We start from the raw sequence: 22,384 nt of genomic DNA on the forward strand, positions 1-22,384 counted from the left end.
AAAATATGGACGTTCTAGTGGTGGAAGGGCGTTCTAGTGTCGCGTTCTAGTGACGCATTCGATTAGTCCTTGTGGTTATTAGTCCCAATGTCTACATGCCGCAATGGCAAGCGACTTCTGACAAGAGTGGGCGAGAGAGCGAAAACCTGCGACCTACTCTCAGCGGAGCCAAGGGGAAAAAAAATTCGCCACAACGCCATCTAGCGGTCAAATATAGAACTACATTTAAAAATTCCCTTTTCTTGCCGCAGTACGCGGAAATTTTCTTCGCTTATTCGTCGGTAGGTGGTTGAATCGTAATTTTTAAAGGAGATGAAATTGGAAATCAATAGAAATAAATATCGTATGATTAGCTATAGAATTTATGTTGTCAAAGTAGGGAAAAGAACACTGCCAAATATATTTGACCGACTATATTTGACCGCTAGATGGCGTTGCGGCAAAGCTTTATTTTTTTTACATTTTTTTTTTTGACCCTTTTGGCGTGCCATCATGGCGACGCCAGGCGCGCGGTACAATTTACAGAATCGGATCCGGACACCTAGCGGTGAAAGAAAGCAACAAAATTCAAAACCAGAAATTTTCAAAAAATAAAATAAAATATAAAATGCGTTTACGAAATATATGTTTTATTTAAATCAATAGCGTCAATAAGTTAGTTATAATCAAATGTATACCTTATTCAATTTATGCCAATTCATTTGCATGGACGCTGAGGTGAAAATATGCGTGTAAGTGACGTAGGTGACCGCCACAGTATTCGAATGGAGCTTTTACTTAAGTAATAATTAATAATGTATAATGCATCTTCCATCTTTAAAAGTATTGTAAGTAATATGCAACTTCTAATTTTAAAAGTAGGGTCTATACCCTAAGTCTATACTGTCATTCCCGAAAGGGGCCACCATTTATGGTAATGTCTGTTAATGCAATTTACGTATACAAATACGTCTCAAATATTAATCGAAAAACACACACACCAAAGACCAAATATTGGATTCATGAAAAATATAACGAACTACATACTCCCTCCGGCCTCGTAAAAAGAAAAACACGACAGCCTTTTTCTCTTTCGTTTCCACGTCACCTTCTTCATTCTCGTTTGATGAATGTCTTTGTAACGTTCTCCCGTTGCACAACAACAACAACAACGAACGGCCGGGAGCGCTGTTCAGCTCTCGTACGAATTAACCCTTTTACATAAATACTAACTCACAGCACAGCTTCTCCATCGAGTGTGAATAAGTCGCTCTTTGTTCTGGGCTGTTTGGATAATCTTGTATTTTTTTCGAGCGGCGGCATACAACCGCATACAACACCGATGGTTACAGCAGAACAAACGCAACCAGAAGCAGGAAAAAAATAAAATAAAGAATTGAGCCCATCAGAAAAAAAGAGAAAAATAAAAAAATCGTGACAATTTGACTACTCACGAACGGCCCTCTTGAACGATGTCTTGAATTTGTGTTGAAAGATGTTCCTGTGATTCGTCGTGTTCGGTTGGCTTTGGGGAATGTGGGAAGGAAGGAGAAGAAGAAGCTGTTGGGAAACGAGCACCGGAAAAATTCCACCCCGTTTTGCATCATTTGCCCGCGCCGAAGGTATATAAGTATTGATGGCCTAACCGTGAACGAGCCTTTCCACGAAGAGCTCAATAGAGAAAAGAAAAAAGCCTCCAGCCGTGGCTGCGCTGAGATTAGTCCATAAAAGGATGGCCGTGTGTATTTTTCCCACGCGTTTAGCGCTCCGACCGCGTGAGTCTCTCGCCAAAAAAAAAAGAAAAAATAAAAAAAAAAGAGAAAAAAAGGTGCCCAGCAAAGAAATAAACGAGCCGCCGCATATTAGTCTGACTCTCGGGATATGCGTTCGTTTATAAGCGTGACAGTTTGCGGGCGGGCGGCCATCGTCCGAGCGCGATCTTTCTATTTCAGGACAATTTTTCCTCATCAGTTTCGAATCATTTTTTCTCGCCGTCCGTTGATATGATGTCCCTAAAATCCAGTCGACTCGAAAATCTTCCAAGAGGAAACCCACAATTTTCAAAATCCTCAAACAAGCGCCAAATAAAATGCAACACACGGGCAAGTGGTATACTATATATATAGAGTAATATCCAGAAGTCGTTTCTGGAAATGTGAACGCTGGCCGAGCATGAAATCGAGAAAAACAAGCGGAATGTGACGTGGGGAAATCACATCACAAAAAAGGAGTAGTAGGACGGGTGTTTGACGATAGATCATTCCACACGTCACATGACATCATCGGTTGAGGTACAGAGTCTGCCGTCTGTCGACGCGTACATGTATGAGAGAGCACAGGGCAATCAAGTCATCGCTTAATTGTTCCGCTTGACGAGCTCGACATCAGCAGCAGCAGCAGCTCGAAATGCTCTTGCGTATTATGAAGATATCGAAATGATAGCCCGCCACCATACGTCCGGATGATTCATCACGGGGCGGTGAGTTTCGTGACGTTTTCCAGACCGAGATAAAAATTCCTTTTTAAAATAAATGAAAAGAAAAAAAAGAAAAAGGAAACTGAAACATTTTTTTCTGATAGACCTTCCAAAATTGTGTAACAAATTTCTTTTTTGTTTTCTGTTTTATCTCAATTTACTATTCACGTAACATTCGAATGCTTTTCTGGATGGCATCATTAAAAGGTCGGTGTCGAGCGAAGATAAATGGAACCTTTGGACATCTTTCCTTTATCTAAGAAATTCTATTTGGAACAAAATTCAACAAATTTCCCAATTTTTTAAAGAAAGTAAAAAGGTAAAAAGGCCGTGAGGGAAAAAGAGATAGGGCGATATAGTTCCGGGACGTGGCGTTATGGGCAGCACGCGACGGCAGTGTGCTGCTGCGTTGTGTGTCGGCCGTTTCGTGCGGTGATGGACGGGTGTGTGACACGTTCACCACCTGGGCACGATTTCACGACCGCGGCCGCGTGCCGCCGCCATTACACACACACACACAGACACATTCACTATTACACACAGCTGTATATCGTAGATATCATCCCCGGCTGTTGTGTGTGTCGGGAGGTTATAAGGACACGTTTCGTATCTTCAAAATTGGATTCCCGCCCACCTTCTTCTTTTTTATTTTATTTATTTTTTGGATTATTTCATTTCCTCAAAGTCATCGTAGAAAATGGCGATTTCTCGGTAGACACTGCAACAACTGATGGAAGTTGTTCACATTTTGAAGGCGCGAGATTTAAATATTGCTGAAGGAAAGAGTACGTGGAAATGATTTATCTTTGTCCGTGTTCCGCACACAAGTGAAGGAGTACGTCTACAAAATGGAACATAAGAGAGACGCGTGTCATTTTTATAAGCGTCGTAAAAAAGAACTTTCGCGTTAGACGCGTGACATTTGAATGATAATAGCGCGGGCAACACACACACACTGTTGTCGTGTGTCTATATGCCCAGCTCTATCCGGAATACGTACACAAGAGGGTCGATTTTTTTTAAATCGAAGAGTGTGTCATTGTGAAGTGAAGGAGCCGACGTCACAGAAATACAACCAAAATATTTTTCATTTCTTCTTTCTCTTTTTCAGTTTTTCAGTTTTTCTGGTTGTATCATTTTTCGAGATCAGCTGGCAGCTCAAAAGTTTTTTTTTTTCTTTTTCTATTTCTTGTTATTTTGAGTTCCTCCTTCTACTTCTTCTTCTTCTTCTTCTTGGCCTTTTTCCCCCTCCCCTCCTTATCCCCTCCCTAACTCCCACCCACCCCACCCACCCCCCCCCACCCCCCCCCCCACCCCCCACACACAGACACGAAATCTCGTCGTAACAAAAAGGACCGAACGCCAGCCGAGACCGCACCAGTCGGTCGGATCACTTCGTAGCCAACGGTTCGATCCCGGACAGAACGAACAAAACATTTTTTTTTTCCCGTCAAAAATTCAAACTTTGAATTCGATTCCGTATAGTTGGGAATCTAAATCCGAAAAATAGTAAATCGTTGAGACAAATTTTATTTGCAGTTTGAATAAAATTTGTGGTTTTCTACGACCAGGAAAAAAATCACCGAGAAGAAAGAAAAAACGTTTCTGTGCACATTTTGAAATTTTTTCGACCGAAGTTTATATATTTTTGATTTCCTGTTTCTTTTCTTTTGGCCACCGCTGCCCTCCCTCTAACAACAACAACGAAATATAACCAGCAGGTTCCCATTGGGAAAACATTTCTGAAAGGTATTCATAGCAACGCCGTCGACGACCAGCTCAACCACCTGTAAGTCTCTCTCTCAAATATTTCCATGTTTTTCTTCTCTCTTCTCTCTCTCTCTCGTTCTTTTCTTTTTTCTTGTTGTTGTTGTTGTTGTTGTTGTACACAGACACACACATCGGTTCTTTTCAGCCTTTTATGGTGTGTGCCCGTGGACGATAATCTCGAAAAATGCGAGGCGAAATGAAATAGAGAACACACACACACACACAAACGGCGTGAGTGTATGGAGGGAGGCCTATACATCGTATGGAACACACGACTTTCGGAGCTGGCCGTCTCTTGCTGCCCAGCTTTGTAACATGTAGAGGGGCTCCCCTTTTTTTTTTCTTTCTTTTTCCCCAGTTTTCCATACGAATGTCTTTTCCATATGGCAAATGAGAGAGAGAGAGAGATCCGGCTCGGCTGTTTTGTAACAACCAAAAACAATTTGAAAATTTGTTGGAGAGAGTGAGAAAGAGAGAGAGAGAACTTTCACCTTTGACCGTCCGTCCTCCTTTTTCAACCGCATAGATCTTTGGAATTTGTTTCAATACGAGTCGACCGTATTTGTCCTGTCGAGAGTATCACGCAGAGCGGAGAACCTGTAAAAAAGGCCCCGTAAAACTTCGGTATAATTGCTTCATTTTCGGCGTGGAGAAGAAGAAGAAGAAGAACTATCTAATTTGGACGACAAATGTCTCTCTCTCTGTCGCCTTATCGACTATTAGCCAATTTCCTTTTTCTTCTTTTTCTTTTCTTTTTGAAACGAGCGCAGTCAACAGAGAAAGCGATAAGTCATCGAGTGCAGTTGATCCAATCCCTCGGCTCGATTTCTTCCGAAAATTTCAAGTGAAATAAATAAGCCGGGCCAGCAATATAATATAATAACGAGAGTCCGTGGAAGAGAAAAATCTAAAGAGGCGGGCAGGGCTGGCTCTGAGCAGACGCGCGTGACGTTGCATCTCTTGTAAATGTAAATATTCCTAAATATTAAACGTTTCCCGGCAGCAGCAGCAGTTGCCTTTTTCTCGCCCCCCATTTCATTTCGTGATATAATATAGAAGCTATAGATATAATATTCCCACTTTTTTGTTTAATCAGATACAAGTTCAGTGATTCGATCGTAACCCGTTTCAGGGTCCGTTCGTAAATCAAACGGATACGTAATAAATGGCCGGCGTAGAAAAAAATAAAAGAAATAAAATTCGACCATAATCCACGGCGCCGGATATATTTAGATCGCCATTGATGCGAATTATCAACGACATAAAAAAAATTCGGCCCTTTTTTTCTTTATTATTTGTTTCCCCTTAAGAAAAAAAAAGAAAATGTATGGAAATCTTTTCCTCTCTCCTCTTCGGTTTCGTTTCGGTCATTCGAAAAAAAAGGGCGGGCGTAAATTTATGACACGAGACCTGTCAGTTTTACGCAACAACAACAACAGCCCCGTGTGTGTGTGGAACGAACGAGAAACCACAAGCCATCAGCTGAGCAGAGAGAAAAAGATTTTCTCGTCCAATTTCGGAGTTTGGTTGCTCTTTTCTCCATCTCAATAGAGACCAGGCAGCAGTTTAATTGCCATTTTTTCTTCTTCTATTCTTCTTCTCTCCTCTCCTCCTCAGATATGTATATAAATCTATATAAAAACAGGCGTCTGCTTTGCCTTTTCCAACATATTATCAGATAGATGTTCGTCGATGCTGAGTGGTTTCTATTTTTCCCTTTTTATCCCGTCGAAATCTCTAGAGCGGTCGACGCCCATCCCAAAGAGTTGTTGTTTTTCTCTCTTCTCCACTCTTCTTCCATTGTTGATCCACATTTTTTCTTTTTCTTCTTTTTCCCTTTTGGAATATCTGAATTTCTTTTTTTGGCATTTGTGTAACAATCCCCTTTTGAGCGCCATATTTATAATATTCAAATCTTATTATATCTTGCATAATATGTTAGAACTGCGCTCACACATGCACCGGACATATTTGCGTGCGGTTTTTTTTTTCAAATAATATCAACGACCCCCCAGACAAAAAAAAAAAATGTTTGAGACTAGAAATCTGACCGTGTACGCCGTGTGTGTGCTATTGTCGGTGCTGTTGCATCATCGTGAGAGTGAGACGGCGAAGCGGATTCGCTCATTAATATGGTATGGGTCAGAGAGTTTGAGCTTTTTGCGCATAGTCCCGAATTATAATCGTGTGGGTATACATACACACACACACACACACACACAGTACATCCGCCTACTTTTTATTCATGGCCGAAAAAAGTTCGACTCCGATAATTTTTTTGTTTTTTGTTTTTTGGGATGCGACCTTTGGTAGAAAAAAGCGACGAGTTAGTTGCGTGTGTGTACAAATAGGGGAAATAGAGAGAGAGAGAGAGAAGGAAAGAAGAAAAAAAAACTAGTTAGCACAGCGTTACAAAATTCGGGAGGGTTGAAGCAGGATTTCACGCACCTGTTGGTTCGTTCGTTCTCTATACTTGGGAATAACTTAAAGGTAACCCGTTAACGTATGCGTCATTTCGTCTATCGAGTTTTTCTTTTCTTCTTTTTTTTTTCACCAATCGGCGTACGTGTTGTCAACAACGCCCAAGTGCAAAAAAACAGAAAGAAATTTCCACACACTGTCGGTGAGAAACAAAAAAAAAAATTCTTAAATTAATTTTCAACGTGTGTCGAAAGGTGCTGCTGGAGCCACTCGACTGGATATATTTGCGAACAAACAAAAAGAGCTGGGGAACTTATTTTATTTTTTTAGCTGCGTCATCCGTTGATCAAATATAAGAATAAAGAAACGAATCAATAAAAAAAAAAGTTGATAAATCAGCCAAAAATCTCTTTGGATTTAAAACCGACAGCTCGGAGAATGCAAAATAACCGTTTTGAGGTTAAAGAAAAGAATAGTGTACACATGAATTATTCAAATGGACAACAACAAAAAATTGGGATGTATAAGGAAATCGTACAGGCATGTGAATGCCACTTGGCCATCACACATTGAGATTTCTAAAGTGGTTTTTTTCTCTCTCTTTCTCTCGTCTCTTTCGAGTGGCCGGGAGAGAAGGTGAGACGGAATAAGTAAAAAACTTGACTGGCAAGTTGAGAATTATCAATTGACAGGTGACTATATTGCTTCTTCTTCCAGCAGCAGGTCCCTCGCATACATTTAAACCGGTAGATGTCAAGTATGTGTTAGGAATAAGATGGCGAACTCATTTCGATCGACCAATGCCATTGCAGCAGCAGCAGACAAGCTAGCTTCTCCTTTTTTTATGATAACGAATTTTTATTGCAGATTGTTCTGTTTGTTGGTTTTGTCGGGGTTCTTCGTCTCTCCATCGGGCGTGTTATTCTATATCCAGCGGTTGTTGTTGTTGTTGTTGTTATTGTTGCTCTTCGACGGACGAGGTACGTGGAAGAGCATCTCCAAATAATAATAAAGGAGGTCTTGGCCTTATAGAGAGAAAATAGAAGAAGAAGAAGAAGATAGAAAAAGAAGTCAGACGGCCAGTAGAAAAAGGAGATTTTGACGACCGTGTCACGCCCAGCTCGTCGTCAAAAACGTTGTACGTGTATAGACACAACCAGTCAGACTCTCTCGCCATGTTTTGACTCTCTGAGAGATGATGGCGATCGAGTTGGCTGCTGGCAGCAGCCGAACCAAAACAGCTGCGCTAGCTGCTGCTGCTCCTCAACTGTAATAACTATAACAATCTCGAACGGAAAAGAAAAAAGTTGTCTCGACCGTTTGATATGCCACAAAAAGAATCGAAAAAGATTCCGGAGCTTGTTCGATGGCTCGTCTTGTGGTCGATTTCCATCGGATAACATCGACAAAAATAACAACTATAGAATACAACTTTCTTCTTCTTCTTCTAGTCTAGATGATATTATATTCCTCCGGGTCTTTTTTAAAGAGAGAGAGAGAGAGAAGCACGGCTAATCTCTTTTCGAATTCATTTGCAGACACACTCTATTATTATATGACCTGCTGGCTCTGTCTGCTGTGGTGTTTCTTCTTTCCTTAACGTGGCGTAAAAAGGTCCATTTACAAGTGAAAAGATAAAAAAAAATAAACCGGGCGCGACAGACAAGCGATAACAAACCAAGAAAACCAAAAAATCTGGAAGGAGAAAAAAGAAAGAAAATGCCGTCATCACGATCCGATCGAAATGTCGGGATACCATTCAATCGGCGGGAATTACAAAAAAAGAATTTTCCACCAAAAAATTTTATTTTGAAGGGAGGAAAGAAATAAGGGCAGGGCAGCAGTACTAAATGTTTGAAGTATATATAGAGACCACAAAGAGAGTCTAACCTGCTGCTTGGAATTAAAGAAGAAAGAAAATACTATATAGATATATATATATATATAAAGGTAGAGCTTTTTATATCTGTGAATATAAAAACAAAATTTCTTTTTTTTCTTTTTTTTCTTTTGGTCGATTCTTTTATTAAAGGGAGAGAGAGGTCCCCAGCGCCTTATATGGCCACGCAGTGTGTGTGTGCATGTCTAACTGTTAGGTGTAGAAAATGGTGTGCAGCCAGAGAGCGCGACTCTCTCGTCTTCTAAACTAAAGATACTCTTGTTTGCTGCAGCTCGAGAAAGTACCTCAGGGGCTGCTCTGGCTGTGCTTCTTATATATTTTCATATATTTTCTGCCAAAAAAATAACACACAACTCGAAAAGAAGAAGAAGAAGAAAAAAAATGTGTATTCACGTCTCTAGTTTATTTCACTACTTAAGACTCGGGTTCATTAGATAAAATATGGGCTCAGAACTCGCCGCCCGAGGGCTAATATGCGCACTATATTTATATTATATATTTTCGTGCATGGCAGTTTCTACAGTATACATATGCACGCAGCTAGCAAACACACATATTGGGCGGTGCTGCGTTACAGAAGCCTTGAGAAGTCACCCGGACGAAAAAGGGAAAAAGACGCAATAAATCAGCAGATTTAAAAAAAAAATAAGAAATAACGCAATCACGCAACTTGATTTCTTTTTTGCGCCCATGAATATTATACACTATATATAGAGTGACGTGTACTAACGTGTCCCGAAAGCCTACATACATGTGTTCCCCTATGTATTGTATGAAATAATAAATGACGTCACCTTTGATTTGAATCAACAGGATCAGAAAAGAAAAAGGAAAATTTTCTTAAAAAAATCGCCATCATGGACTCGAGGAAGAAGATGAGCTTCTCTTCGTGCAGCGTCGAGTTCATTTACATGGCGGCCTCGCCGCCGTGTCGGGCCGTTTGGATGTGCATCAAAGAGCTCGGCATCGACGTCGACATGCGCCACATCGACATGTACAAGAAAGCCGAACACACTCAGCCGTGGTTCGTCAAAGTGAGTGCCCGCAACCAATTTCGCCGCAGCTATTTTCCCCCCCTTTGATTAGATTATTGGCCGCCCGCTACCTATTGCGGTTTGAGACCATTTCGCTCGGGAATATCTATAAATAATAGAGATAGCCCTCCCATGTACGGTATGGCATACTACACCCCCGATTTGTGCATGTGGATGTTGCCGATCGATAAAAATACCAGGACGAAAAAACAAAAGAAAAAAAAGATGATCGGAAAAAGTTGCCCTGCGGTTTTCTTGCTTCCCAAAAAAATTCCAAAATTCCAAAATCGGAATTTGGCCATTCATAAATTTCTGCCTTTTTTTTTCTTTTTTTCTTTCTGCAGTTGAACCCGCAACACACGGTGCCGACCATCAACGATGACGGATTCATCCTCTGGGAAAGGTAAGAGAAACAAAAAAACCCCAAAAGAATTTCGTGCAAGTTTTTATTGTATTATTATGACGTCGAAAAAAAAAAAGAGTCTTGTTGTTGTGCATAACACACACACAATTTGGCCGCCGCTGTTACTGCGGACGGGAAAATGTCTGGGCCCTCGAGGGGGCGCATTCAAATCTGTCGAAGAAAAGAACAAGAAAACACTTGGAACAAAAACGACAAAAACTGCGTGTACGATTTTGTTGGGTTGTTTCTCGGAATGTTGTGCGCTGTCCTGGAGAAGAAGAATCTGACGTCATTTTTAGTTCGGAAAAAAGTTCCTTTTCTTTTAGTTCGACTCTGTAGAGAAGAGCCTTTCAAGACTCTCTTGTTAATGTCTTCAACATGGCGTCATCGCCATCCTCATCTCTCTATAAAAATATGAAATCCTCTTCTTGTTTTTTTTCTTCTCTTTTTCGGCGCCTTATCGCGTCGAGAAAATCTTTTTTTTTCTTCTTCTTCGGGAACTGCCAGGTCTCTGCTCTATCCTGTTATGGGCGTTTGCGGAACTTGCTCGTGTGCAATATACTCAATCCTCTTATCGCATTGCTGGTTTTCTACTTTTTCATTTAATAGAAATGATTAGCTACAATCTCTCAGCTCACCAGAGCCCATGTTTTTTTCCTCCCTCTCCATATAGGCGTGTCTCTATTAGGGTGGCCCCGAACAAAAAAAAAAGATGTTTTATATTTCCAGCAACCTAGTCCGGGAGGAGGTACGACAATGAGCCGTTCGTGAGTGTAATCGTATAACAGTCGGTTCAATGGAGGGAGGGAGGTGAAAAAATAGAAAAAAAAACCAGTCGAGATTTTCTTTCTTTCTTTTTTTTTTTTTTTGATAAAAAACAAAAATGATGACATTGTATTACGTATAGCCACCAACGCGCACCACAGCTCCTTTTATGTGTTTCTGCCTCTCGATATATTGTATGGATATTATACTCCCACATTTGGCCGGGGCCCACTGTAGAATTTCTGATATTTGAGAATTTATTTTTTTTCCCTTTCTTTTGGCGAAACATGGCCAAGTCCATGTATAGTTTTCTAAGGAGCTATTATGTACCGTCTGAGCTTTAAAAAAAAGAAAAAAAGGTTGTGCCTATATTTTTCAAAAAACTTACACACAAATCCAGCCAATAAAAAAAAAGTTAAATTCTTTTTTTTTTCTTTCCGCCGTTCCAGCAACAGCAGTTCTCGAGTTACAACAGCCGCAAGGCATTAGCTCTTTTTTTATTTGATAGCATTAAAATCATTTTTTTTAAATCCCCCCCTTTTTAAAATAAAATTCCCTCGACGGAAATTCCGTTTCTTTTTAAATCAACCGCCAGATTACACGTCGACTCAAAAAGCCATTCGAAACTCTCACTCGTTAAACACGCGCGTATAGATTTAGTATATATATATATTATATTACTATATGTATACCGCGTGCCGGCGGAAAATATTACGTGGAGAATAAAAAAACATCATCAGATAAAAAAAAAAGTTTATATTTACTCCGATGTTGTGTGACACACGCACAACACACACGCAGGCCAACAATTGCCGACACTTTAGTCGCTGATGTTTGTTGGGACAGTATCCGCACGCCGTTATGACTTGTGTTATGAAAACATAAAAACTATCAAGGCGATGCTGTCCTTTTTTTCTTTTCTTTCTTTTTATATTTTAACAGTAAATTATTTTTTAACGGTGAAAAATTCGCTGAAAATTACTCACGATGACGTGTATTGTACAGAATAGCTTCAGGCTCATTTTCGGGACTCCCGAAAAAAACAAAACAAATTTTCATAATTCCGTGTGACCAGGACAAAAAAAAAAAGAAACAGAAATGTCTAGAAAAGAATTTTCATTGGCGTAACAGTGGAGGACCATCTGGTCTGGTGTATGTGTGTGTGTGTGTATTACATAAAAACAAAAGACAATCGTGAATTTTTACCTACAGCAACGTTATCTTCCCGGCTCTTTGGAATGGATGATGATTCCCGAGAGGTTAATTTACATAAAGATCGTGACGTGTAAAAAGAAAGAAAAAAGAAGAAGAAAAATTATTCCAAGGGGGGTCCCTCCTTTGCACGTCTGAAGAAAACTCTGACGAGGAAAATATCCGAAGAAACACACAAGGCGGCCATTGTTTTTCATTCGGCACGTACGATCAAGAAAATAACGTGTGTGTGTGACGTCTATTTGTGTGTTTTATTTGGCGTCAAACCCCTCCCCAACGTGCACGAGAGAAATTGTGTTTTCAATTCGTCTTGCCGCAGTTGAAGGAGGAATTTTCTGTTTCTCCCCCCCCCCCCCCCCCGCTCCCCATCATCATCATCATCCCATCACAAAAGAAAGAAAAACGTCATTTGAAATTATGCGACTACTTATTCATTCCGGTGGGAGGATCGATCGCTCTTCTTTTTGATTATTTCTACCTATCTCTGGTTGAAAATTTCAGCATCATCTCGTCTCTCATGGCACGAGACTTTTCTTGGATTAGATTTTCCCTTTTTGTTTTTTATTGTTTTCTACGACGTACGCATGTGCACACAGAAGGCAACAGAGCAACGATATGTACAGACATGTATGTATATATGTACAAGTCCAGGAAGTTGTTGATATATTCCACCCGAATCAGGTGAATATGAAAACGGTACACACATTCGGGCCGATCCCCTTTTTGCTTTCGTAAATATATGTAACCTCGAAAAAATCCAACGTGAGAATTTATGGCAGGTGCATAATTTTTCGTGAAGAAAAGAAAAGAAAAAAAAATTCAACCTGGAGTCATTTCAAATGGAGATTATTATTATTATTACATACCTGGGGAAGACAAGAAGAAGAAAAAAAAAGAGAGAGATAGAGGATCTTTTATATATATATACAACAGCAGCACAGCTTCCAGATTTTCTCTTGTAGAGCCGGAGGGCAGACTTCTCAACTCGTTCTTATTTGTATAGGGCAAAAGAAGAAGAAGCAAAAACATTTTTTTTTTTTCATTTTCATTTTTGAGGTTTTAGGAAATAAACATTTGAAATTACATGGTAGCAGCTACTACTCTATACTTAGACAGATATGTGTATGTGTGTATGGCGTGTGTGCATCGTTATTATCAGCCTATATAGCAGCTATAGCTCTCGTCAGTCCGTCAAACAAACCAAATATTCTCCCAGCGCATTTTTGTTTAAAGTATACTGTCTAACCGTTTGATTACAGGTATGCGCACACAGCTCAATTCTTTTATGGCATTGTTACACGTTAAAGACAAAAACGAGAAATAAGACTCGACGAATTATATTCAATTATTTCTAGAACAAGGGAACTGATTGTTTTCTTATTTTTTGTTGGTTTGGATATTTAAAAAAAATTCTTTAGTCGCGCCATTTTGGGTTACCTGGTGAACAAATACGGCAAGGACGACCAGCTGTACCCGACGGAACCGCAGAAGAGGGCCCTCGTTGACCGAATGCTCTACTTTGATATCGGAACTCTCTACAAGTCCATGGTCGACTATTTTGTGAGTACATTATTTTATTCGATCAAATACAATAACGGGTCTATTGCATATTTAAATATATATCTTCTCTCTTGTGTCCGTCGCCCGTTGCAGAGTCGTTCAGTGGGCGCCACCCAAGTTATACATCTATTTTAAATAAATAACCAGATTTTTACAATTAAACAACAAAAACAAACTCTATAAAGGAAAGACACGTCAATCGGTCAATCCGAGCCCGGCGGCTATACGTTGATATCCTTGCGGGAGTGTGTTTTGACGTCCGCCTTAATGGATGTTCCACGCGCTGAGGGCGGGAATTACGAAAATGAATGAACGAAAAAACAAAAAAATAAAAAATAAAAAAAACGAAACAAATCGGCATAATATTTGGAGCTGTTTCATTTCTCTGTTTTTGGGAGGGGATCGACACAGGGTGGGCCACAAAACTACCAGCCGGCGGGAGTCCCGAAACCAACCCAAAAATGTGCTCGTGTTACCTTTTTTTATATGGAGGGGTGATGGGTGGAGGGAATTTCAAATAGCAAATAGACGGAGGCTATACAACATCATATCTGGGAGCGTTTTATAGTTGTGGCTGTCGTCATTCCCAGATGTTTGATGAGCTGATGGAAAAAAAGAAAAAAAAGTTATTTCTATGCCGTAAATGGAAGTCGATGCGATGACCAATTCATCGTCATCCATCACTTAACTACGCCCTGAACTACCAAAAGGTTATACCTCATTTCCCCCACACATCAGCCGTTTATTTAAAAAATAAAAAAAAATAAAAATTATTTATTTGTCTATAGCCACCGGCGAATAAAAATGTTTCACTTCGATCAATCCCCCCCCCAAGAATGAAACGCAATTATTTTTTTTTTCCCTGGGTGGGATATGTACAACATTATTGGCAATCTATTTAGACGGTGTACAACATACTATCTTTTCGTGTAGATCCAGCTGTCCCGATTTTCCTGTGCTTTTATAGCTCGCGGTTGGTCCATCGTTGGCTGGCGTTGCCGCCCAGCGATATATAATCCGCAAGAACTCGTTTTGCATAATCTGATCTGGCCAGATTACCGCGTAAATCATCTAGTAGCAAAGTAGTTGGTTGTTATTTTCTTTCTGGCCAGTTCTTCTTTTTTTCCTTTTCTTCTTTCTTATTTATTTATCACCTCGGATGTAGTACACCGTGACGGAAATTGGCACTTCTTTTCGCGCGGGCTTTTGGTTGTTGCGGACAGGCCGGCGTATAGATTCCAATCGGGCGGGAACATAGTTTTGGATTTATTTTGTAGATTTTTCCTCCTGCTGTGAGGGGGGGAGCTATAACCGGCGATGTTTGGGTCATCGTCAACTCTGACTTTATATGGTCAACTCTCCTTTTAGCCACCGCTACAGGGCGTCTCTCCCATATGTAGATTGAAAAACCCATTTCCGCGTATGTGTTGTCCTCTGCGAAATAGCATCTTGATCGATAAATCTCGAATTTCTCGTTTTTTTTTGTTTTGTTTTAAATCTCACGGTTGATTTGTTTGTTTGCGAAATCATTCTATTAGCAACCGATCCTCTACATGGGCTCGTCGGGCGACCCGCAGAAAGCCAATCAGCTGAAATCCAGCCTGGATTACCTGGACCAGTACCTGGAGATCGAGGAGTACGTGGCCGGTGATAATCTGACGATCGCCGATCTGGCCCTCCTGGCCACCGTCACTCACCTGGAAGGTGTCGAGTGGTCCTACAAATCGTACGAGAACATCTTCCGCTGGGTCACCAAGCTCAAGACGGAATTGCCCTACTACAACGAGTGCAATCAAGGCGGCATCAACATGTTCAAAGACTGGGTCAAACTGCGGCGAGAGCAGGCCGCCGCAACGGCCGCAGAGGAAGCCGCAAAGTCCGTCCGCAAAAATTCGCGCACATAAAAACAATTAAAACAAATTTTCAACTTTTTCCCCTTGTTTTTCGAATTCTTTTCGAAATAAAAAAATTTGTTGAGAGAAGAATTCCCCCTCCATTTTTTTTTGTTTCCCAACCCTCTAGACGCTGCCAAATTTGAATTAATTGGAAAAAAAATTGAAAAAAAAAAATTCTTCTCTCAAAAATTTTATTCTTCAGCTTTTGTAGCAATTCAATTGCACTTCCTTTTTTCTTCGCCTCTCTTCTGTCTCTCCCCCTCTTTTGTTACATAACATAGAATTGTCCTCGGCAACGACGGATTGTGATTAATTTGATTGTTTTCAATTTTTTTGGAAATCTTGTTCTTTTAATTTTATTGACAAAACTATTAGGCAAACAACCCAACACAACGTAAAGAAAAATGGAAAAATCACTTGTTTCCCTTGTAGCTCCTTCCTTATTCGGCTAACAAACAAAAAAAACCCTTTTTGATTATTATTTCTTTGGAAAATGTGTCATTTCATCATCTCCTCCCCCCCCCCCCTCTTTGAAAAAACATTTCGAAATACAAAGAACAGCACAGCACGCAAACAAGAGACTTTTTGTATCGTTCGAAAATGCGGTAGCAGCGCATCTCGCAGCACACGGACTGTGTGTGTGAAAATTGTTATTTTTAAAAAAGCCAAATTTCCGGCTGTGAGTTTGTTTTTTGATGAAGAGGAAACTTGTACGTCGGCGGAGAGTCGAGTGGCTCGTAAAACACTCGACGCAGTCCGTCCATATAAACTGCCGGATTTCTTTTTTTTTCTCCTTCTTTCTCCGGCTTATATATATATTTTAAAACAAACAAGAAAAACCACACGGCGAGAAAAATAAAAGGAATTTTAAGCGCGTTTAGTTATACATACTATATTTAAATCCGCGCTGGAAAAAAATAAAACTGGAAAAAAAAGAGAAAATGACGAGACGGGAAAAAAAAAATGGAACATCAGTAAATCAACACCAGGGCCGGGCGACGAGTCTTTACCAAATTGGCCTGACAGGTTTCACTCGCTGCAGCTGTCGCCCTTCATCCCTGTTCCACTTCTTAGGGAAAATATAAATTAATGGAGGAAGATTTTTATTTTATTTTGTTTTTCAAATTTCAAATGATTTTCCAGCCATTTTTAAATTGCTTTAGCTTGTTCTAATTAGGAGCTCTGGTTATATATATGTATTGAGTTCTGACCCGCATCTCATATCCTCCTTCTCCGAAGACGGCCATAAAAAAGTCCAAATTTGATTTAACCCGCAGCTATTTGGCTGCATTACGCCGTCTGGGCACAATGCGATATTTCGAAAGTATATTTTGAAAAAATTTATAATTCTAGTGAAGCATTTTATCCTTCACGGACAGATGCGCAGTAATAAGCCAAGGAAAAAGGGCAGTTAATAGTCCCGCAGTTCGTGTGTATATAAATCGGCCCCATCGTGATCATCGGCAACAAACGAGAGCTCGACGAAAGAAAGAAAGAAAAAAAAATTGTTGACTGAAAACCGTAAACGAACGGACGTATAGACTCTGTGTCACGATAGAACCAAACGGGACACAAATAAAGATTTACGGCCGACTGCTGCTGCTGTTGCTGGCTGGCCGCTGATGGCCTGGCTATATAATAACCCGTGCGGAATTGAACCCGAAGAAGAATTTCGTTCGTTCGTTGGTTCGTTTTTTTTCGGTACACGCGTGACCGTGACGACGGCAGACCAAATACAAACAAACGGGGAATGAAATCGGAGAGAGAGAGTTGAGCTGCTAACTCTTTTCTCGGCGCCATCTAATAACGAATTATTGAAGATATTACAGTCAACTAATATATTTCCCTTTCAAATCGAAAATGTTGGCCTCCTAAATAAAAGTTCCATCACGACTCTAATAATAATTAAAGAAGATCAGAAATCACCTTGCGCTGCGTGTAGTAATGTATAACAAACCCAGAGAAAATAATTCAACCAAGTATAAAAAAATGTTTGGACTGGTGATGGTCCCTTTTTTGGGCGATTGTTTACTTCTCGCAAGTCATTCTTTACATGAATTACGACCGTTTCCTAGCATGTAATTAAATCAACCAACCTTGGGAAGATATCAACTACCCAGTCCAGTATATAACAGTCGACTTTTTCTTTAATAAATAAATAAAAAAGAGTTGAGTTCATGTTTAAACGTTTTGAAAAAAAAAAAAACAACAAAAAAACGAATTCTTTCCGCTTTTCTTTGATTCGTTTTTATGGGAGCCAAGAAGGGGCTTGGTGGGCTGGTAGTATATACCGGCCACCTTGGCAGCACAACTTTATTGGCTACTTTCGTACTTGGTTAAAGTCGACATCAATCACAGATTCAACATTTAGAAAGCCGTTGAATGTTATTTCCCCCCGCTCTCTGCTGCTGCTGCAGCAGCTATAGCCATCAGGAGACTATTCGAGTTGTTGAATAGTCGAATGGCACTCGCGTGAGTGGATGGAATTGAGCGGAGTCGTTGAGAGGATGGATGGGCTGAACGGATGGACGGACATGAACGCCGTTGAATAATCTTAAAAGACACTGTCTATATGCCTAATGCTGATTTTTATGAACAGGCGGAGGCATAAAAAGAAATGACGCTCAAGCCATCCAGCACAAGACTTATAATTACTCCGAGCCATCGAACGTGAAAGCTTTTCCCTCGAGCAAATGGTCATCGCCATATTATGCAATATTCATTTTTTGTTTTCAAGAAAAAAAAGACACGACTGCTGCTGCGGAATAACCCAGCGAGAAAATCTATAATTATGTATTGATGTGATGTGCTGGCTTCGAATCATTAGCAATTCAATCGAGCGTCATCAACTTAATCGCCTCCACCAGTCCACACATTCTCTCTATCAATGGATTATTAATCACTTTTGGGAGGAGTCCGGGACTTACTTTGAAATGTGCCGGGTTGAATAAAAAATCAAACGGCAAAAGATAAAAATAGAGGAGAACATTTTTTTTCTTCCTTTTTTATCTGTTAATGATGAGTGAGAGAGACTGCGCTGGTGAACTTTTTTGAAGAAAAAAGTACGCGCCATGTTCCATGCGTGCTGCATATTTACTGACAGGTGCATACCTAACATATACAAATGCGCCGGAATTTTATGAGCTGCACCTTAGTTTGTCGACTAATCATCCGGTTGTGTTTTTGGCTCTTCTTTTCTGCTGCGCGTGTGTGTTGCCAGCGTGGGACCGGCCGCCGACCGTACAGCGTCTTCACTCGTTCAGCACGCCGAGCGCCTCTCTCAGCACACCGTAGCACTAGCACAAACGACGAATAATGAAACGTGAGTAACGATGAAAGATCGACGGGAGGATGTGCCAGTAAACTGTACGTGTGGTACCATCTCTCTCTCTCCCCGTGGGAAATTGAATTTTTATGAAACGACGAGTCTATAAACAAAAAAACAAAAGTTGAAATCTTCCTTTTTGTTGATGGTGCTGTGAGCTACGAGTGCGTACAAAGTGCGTTCCTAATCATAGACCTGGCCTTTTTCTTCGTCTTTCTCTTTGTTAAGTCCTTGTAGATTTGAAATGACAAGCGAATCAGCTGCAACACGCATGTATTTATTTAGAAATAGTTTTATTCGTGCTGGATATTTTTTTTAAGAAGAAAAAAAAAACAGAATTTTCTTGACACTGCGCCATCTCGGGTGTGTTTCTTTCTCTTTCGTCTATCAGCTCCCATCAGAAATGTATTCAAATATGTGACGCTATTATTATTTAGCACTCGAAAACACCTTGGTATACAACATGTAGGCTACAGGTTATGCGTCTGAATAGAAAATATAATGAGAAATCATTACATCATCGCTGATTTACGAGGCATTCACCAGTGTGGAATTCTTTTGAGTTGTTGCCTTTTAAATACGTGGAAGCGCGCTTGTTATTCCAGATATGCCTACGAATATTCTAAACAGCTGATATTTTCTGTTCTCGAAAATTTTTGACGCTTTCTATAATCCCTAAACGACACAATAGCAAACAATGTGATTTTCTCTGATTTTCTGTTATTATTCAAATCGCGCGATATCAAACGGTTCGATTAGCTCGAATGCCGGTGCGTGAATGCGGTGCCAATTCCGTGACCGGAATATTTGGGATTGATTCCAGTTTGGGTTTTTGAGTTTTCCCGCCAAATACTGATGGGGAAAAATGCTGCCCGTGATCCAATAAATCAAATATAGACCTAGTAGATAGATGATGGTTATTTTATTTCCATATACGATCTTTGTGCAACGGATGAAAGTTGCTGGTGAAATATTTCACGAAAAATTCTGATTCCTCCGCCCCATTTCCATTTAGAAAAATCTAGTTGGTCTTAAGTCGAAATGACGTAGAACAAATTGCGTAATTGTACATACCTGCACGTGCGGTGGTGCGCAATAACCAAGACTTTTTTTTGGCTAATTAGGCAGAGCTATAGAATACTGGTAGCGCCACTCATATGGCGAGCCCTTCCATTCCTTTTTTCTCTGGAATTGAAGCCTGCTTGCTTCCCTGCCTTTTCAAGGAGGGCCTTTTACCCTGCCTTTTAGCTATAAGCGCCAAGGTGGGTGTGTGGGGAAGAAGGGAATAGGGGTGCTGTGGAATGGAGGGAAAAGTGGCGTGTCAAGGGGCGAGATCGATATCTTAGCTCCGATTTTCACTATCGATTCGCCAACTTGGCTTCAGCCCCAGAGACATTTTCCGATAGGAGGAGTTAACATGGCAGTGGCGCACTGGCGCTACCATTATTCTATAGCTCTGACAACGTCCGTAAGTGGTCTATATATTTAACATCGTGTATTGTTTCCTACTCAACATGATGCTTCTCAATCTCAAATGCGAAGTTCAGTATGACGCAAAAAATCTAAAAATGAAGAATGTTGTTTAGCTTGCAAAGCTCTTCATTTCAGAGTTTTCCGCGTCTTCCTAACTTAACTCGTTCTCTAGTTATCCTCCTTCAAAGTACCCTACTTTGCATGGAGCACTATAGAGTGTTCCCAAACTTAGGGATCCATTTTAAACCTACCCTCCCCTTGATAGGAAAAATCTGAAAAAAATCAGCTTAATGCTACCCATAATGGCTACGGCCAAAAAAAAATTCGTCGCGATCCGACAAAAATTGGATTTTTCGGATCACCGAGAAAAAAAGCAAAACTCCATAAGGTTCTCTCTCTCTCGCGCGCGCGTTCCCAAACTTCGGGTAAGTACTGTAATAATAAAGCTTTTTAAAATTTTAATTTCCCATTACCTCGCTTAATGCACGCAGAATCTTCAAATCTTCTATTGCCAGGCCAGGGGGTGTTATCGCCGTGTACATCTGTTGCGCTCTACCCTCCATGTTGATGTAAGTGGCCTGTTTCTCTGTATAGGCAGCTCCAGGGAGCACAGCATCAGCCATTGAAGCCCCACGATCACCATGATGTCCTATAAAAGAATAGGGTTATCGGCCTGCATTATAAAGCAACTTGAATTAAATTTACCTTGATAAATAACAAAGCAATCCTTGGGCAAGTCCTCACGACTAATGACGCCTTCATCAGCTCCCAGTAGGAAAATAATCTTTGGCGGATTCGCGCGAATAGCTTCGATACCGGCTTTGTAGCCCAAATCTAAAGCGACAACTTGGGATACAACACGTTGGAGGACGTTAAGCACGCGCCAGTCGTGACCAACGTTAGCGGCCACACGGGCATATTTCTGGGCTATTCTTTGAGTCAATTGTAAAACAGTTGCACCATCGTCTCTCTGCAGAGCTCCCGAACCGACTACGATTATGGGACGTTTAGCACCATTCAAGACCTTGGAAAAGGCGTGACGACCCTCTGCCAAATCCTGGAGTACTTTCATCGAGTCTCCCAGATTCTGTTAAAACTAATTATTAACAAGCAATCCACTTCTCAAGCGCACCAAATCCATGGACCCCACCTTTTTTCCCATTCCGCTATGGGACCTAAAAATCGGAACAAATTCAGGCATATCCAGTTTTCTACTCCGGATTTACCTGTTTTTGCAGAATTTAAATATTCCCTGCCGTTCGGGAGATATTTTATGTTAAAGTTTGAGTTTTTTCAAATTTTAACAATTTTGGGGTGTCTTTGGCATCGCTTTTTGGGTAAATGCTACCTTTAAAAAAAAAACAAATTCTTACAAAAGTTTGCTCGGCCATCCCTCAATACCAATCCAAAAGGAATTTACATTCTGGATTAGATTGGCTGAGTTATTCCCAATCTAGTAAAGTGTAATTTTGTCAAGTTTCCCACCCAGCCTAGTCGCCATTTTTTATCACTCTCCCTCGCGTTCCTGGCGGATGACAGCCGAAGCATACGAGTTCTCTGCACCTCGGGCTTCATATTGCTGGCCACTAGACTATATGAAAGGGCCCCATCACAGTATGTCCCCCGGTCTAAAGTGAAGGCCAGGAAAGCGAAGCTTTCAATTTTTTTTCCAGATTTTTAACTCCCATAGCAGAATGGGAAAAAAAGGGGGGGGGGGGGTCCATGGATTTGGTGCGCTTGAGTGGTGGATTGCTTGTTAAGCAAGCTCACGAAAATATTGAATCGTAAATACCTCCGTTTCGTAGATCAGTTCCAGCGCCATCCATTGGAAATACTTCTTCGGTGCAGAGGGATTCGGAACCAAGTTGATTTAGCATGTATTTAAGAGCAACAAGGGCCTGGATGTGAAAAAAATATTATTAATTTAGATTACTATATGAGTAGCCTGTATCAAGAGACTTACTTCGGCATCCGCAAATCCACCAACAATGGCAGCCAATTCTATTTCCTTGGCAGACTGAAGTGCTCTGGCAACAGCAACAAGAGCATCTTCCCATTCAACCATAACCAATTTGCCACTACTATCACGTACCATTTTCGGGACCATGTCTCTTTTTGATCTCCTTATTTGAGGTACACAATTGGATTGCTGATTGTCTAGTTGCAGGATC

The 22,384-nt window shown here is 40.6% G+C and overlaps 1 protein-coding gene across 1 annotated transcript; it reads left to right on the plus strand.

Moving 5' to 3' along the window:
• Positions 1-3,821: 3,821 nt before the first annotated feature.
• Positions 3,822-15,992, plus strand: LOC124321112 (glutathione S-transferase 1-1-like). The gene is made up of 5 exons (XM_046784020.1): positions 3,822-4,244; positions 9,360-9,580; positions 9,925-9,983; positions 13,379-13,520; positions 15,059-15,992. Exons 2-5 carry the CDS (start codon positions 9,404-9,406, stop codon positions 15,422-15,424), a joined length of 744 nt encoding a protein of 247 aa, XP_046639976.1. The 5' UTR covers positions 3,822-4,244; positions 9,360-9,403; the 3' UTR covers positions 15,425-15,992.
• Positions 15,993-22,384: the final 6,392 nt, after the last annotated feature.

Source organism: Daphnia pulicaria, chromosome 1 (genome assembly GCF_021234035.1).
Source record: "Daphnia pulicaria isolate SC F1-1A chromosome 1, SC_F0-13Bv2, whole genome shotgun sequence".
Taxonomy (NCBI): Eukaryota; Metazoa; Arthropoda; class Branchiopoda; order Diplostraca; family Daphniidae; genus Daphnia; species Daphnia pulicaria.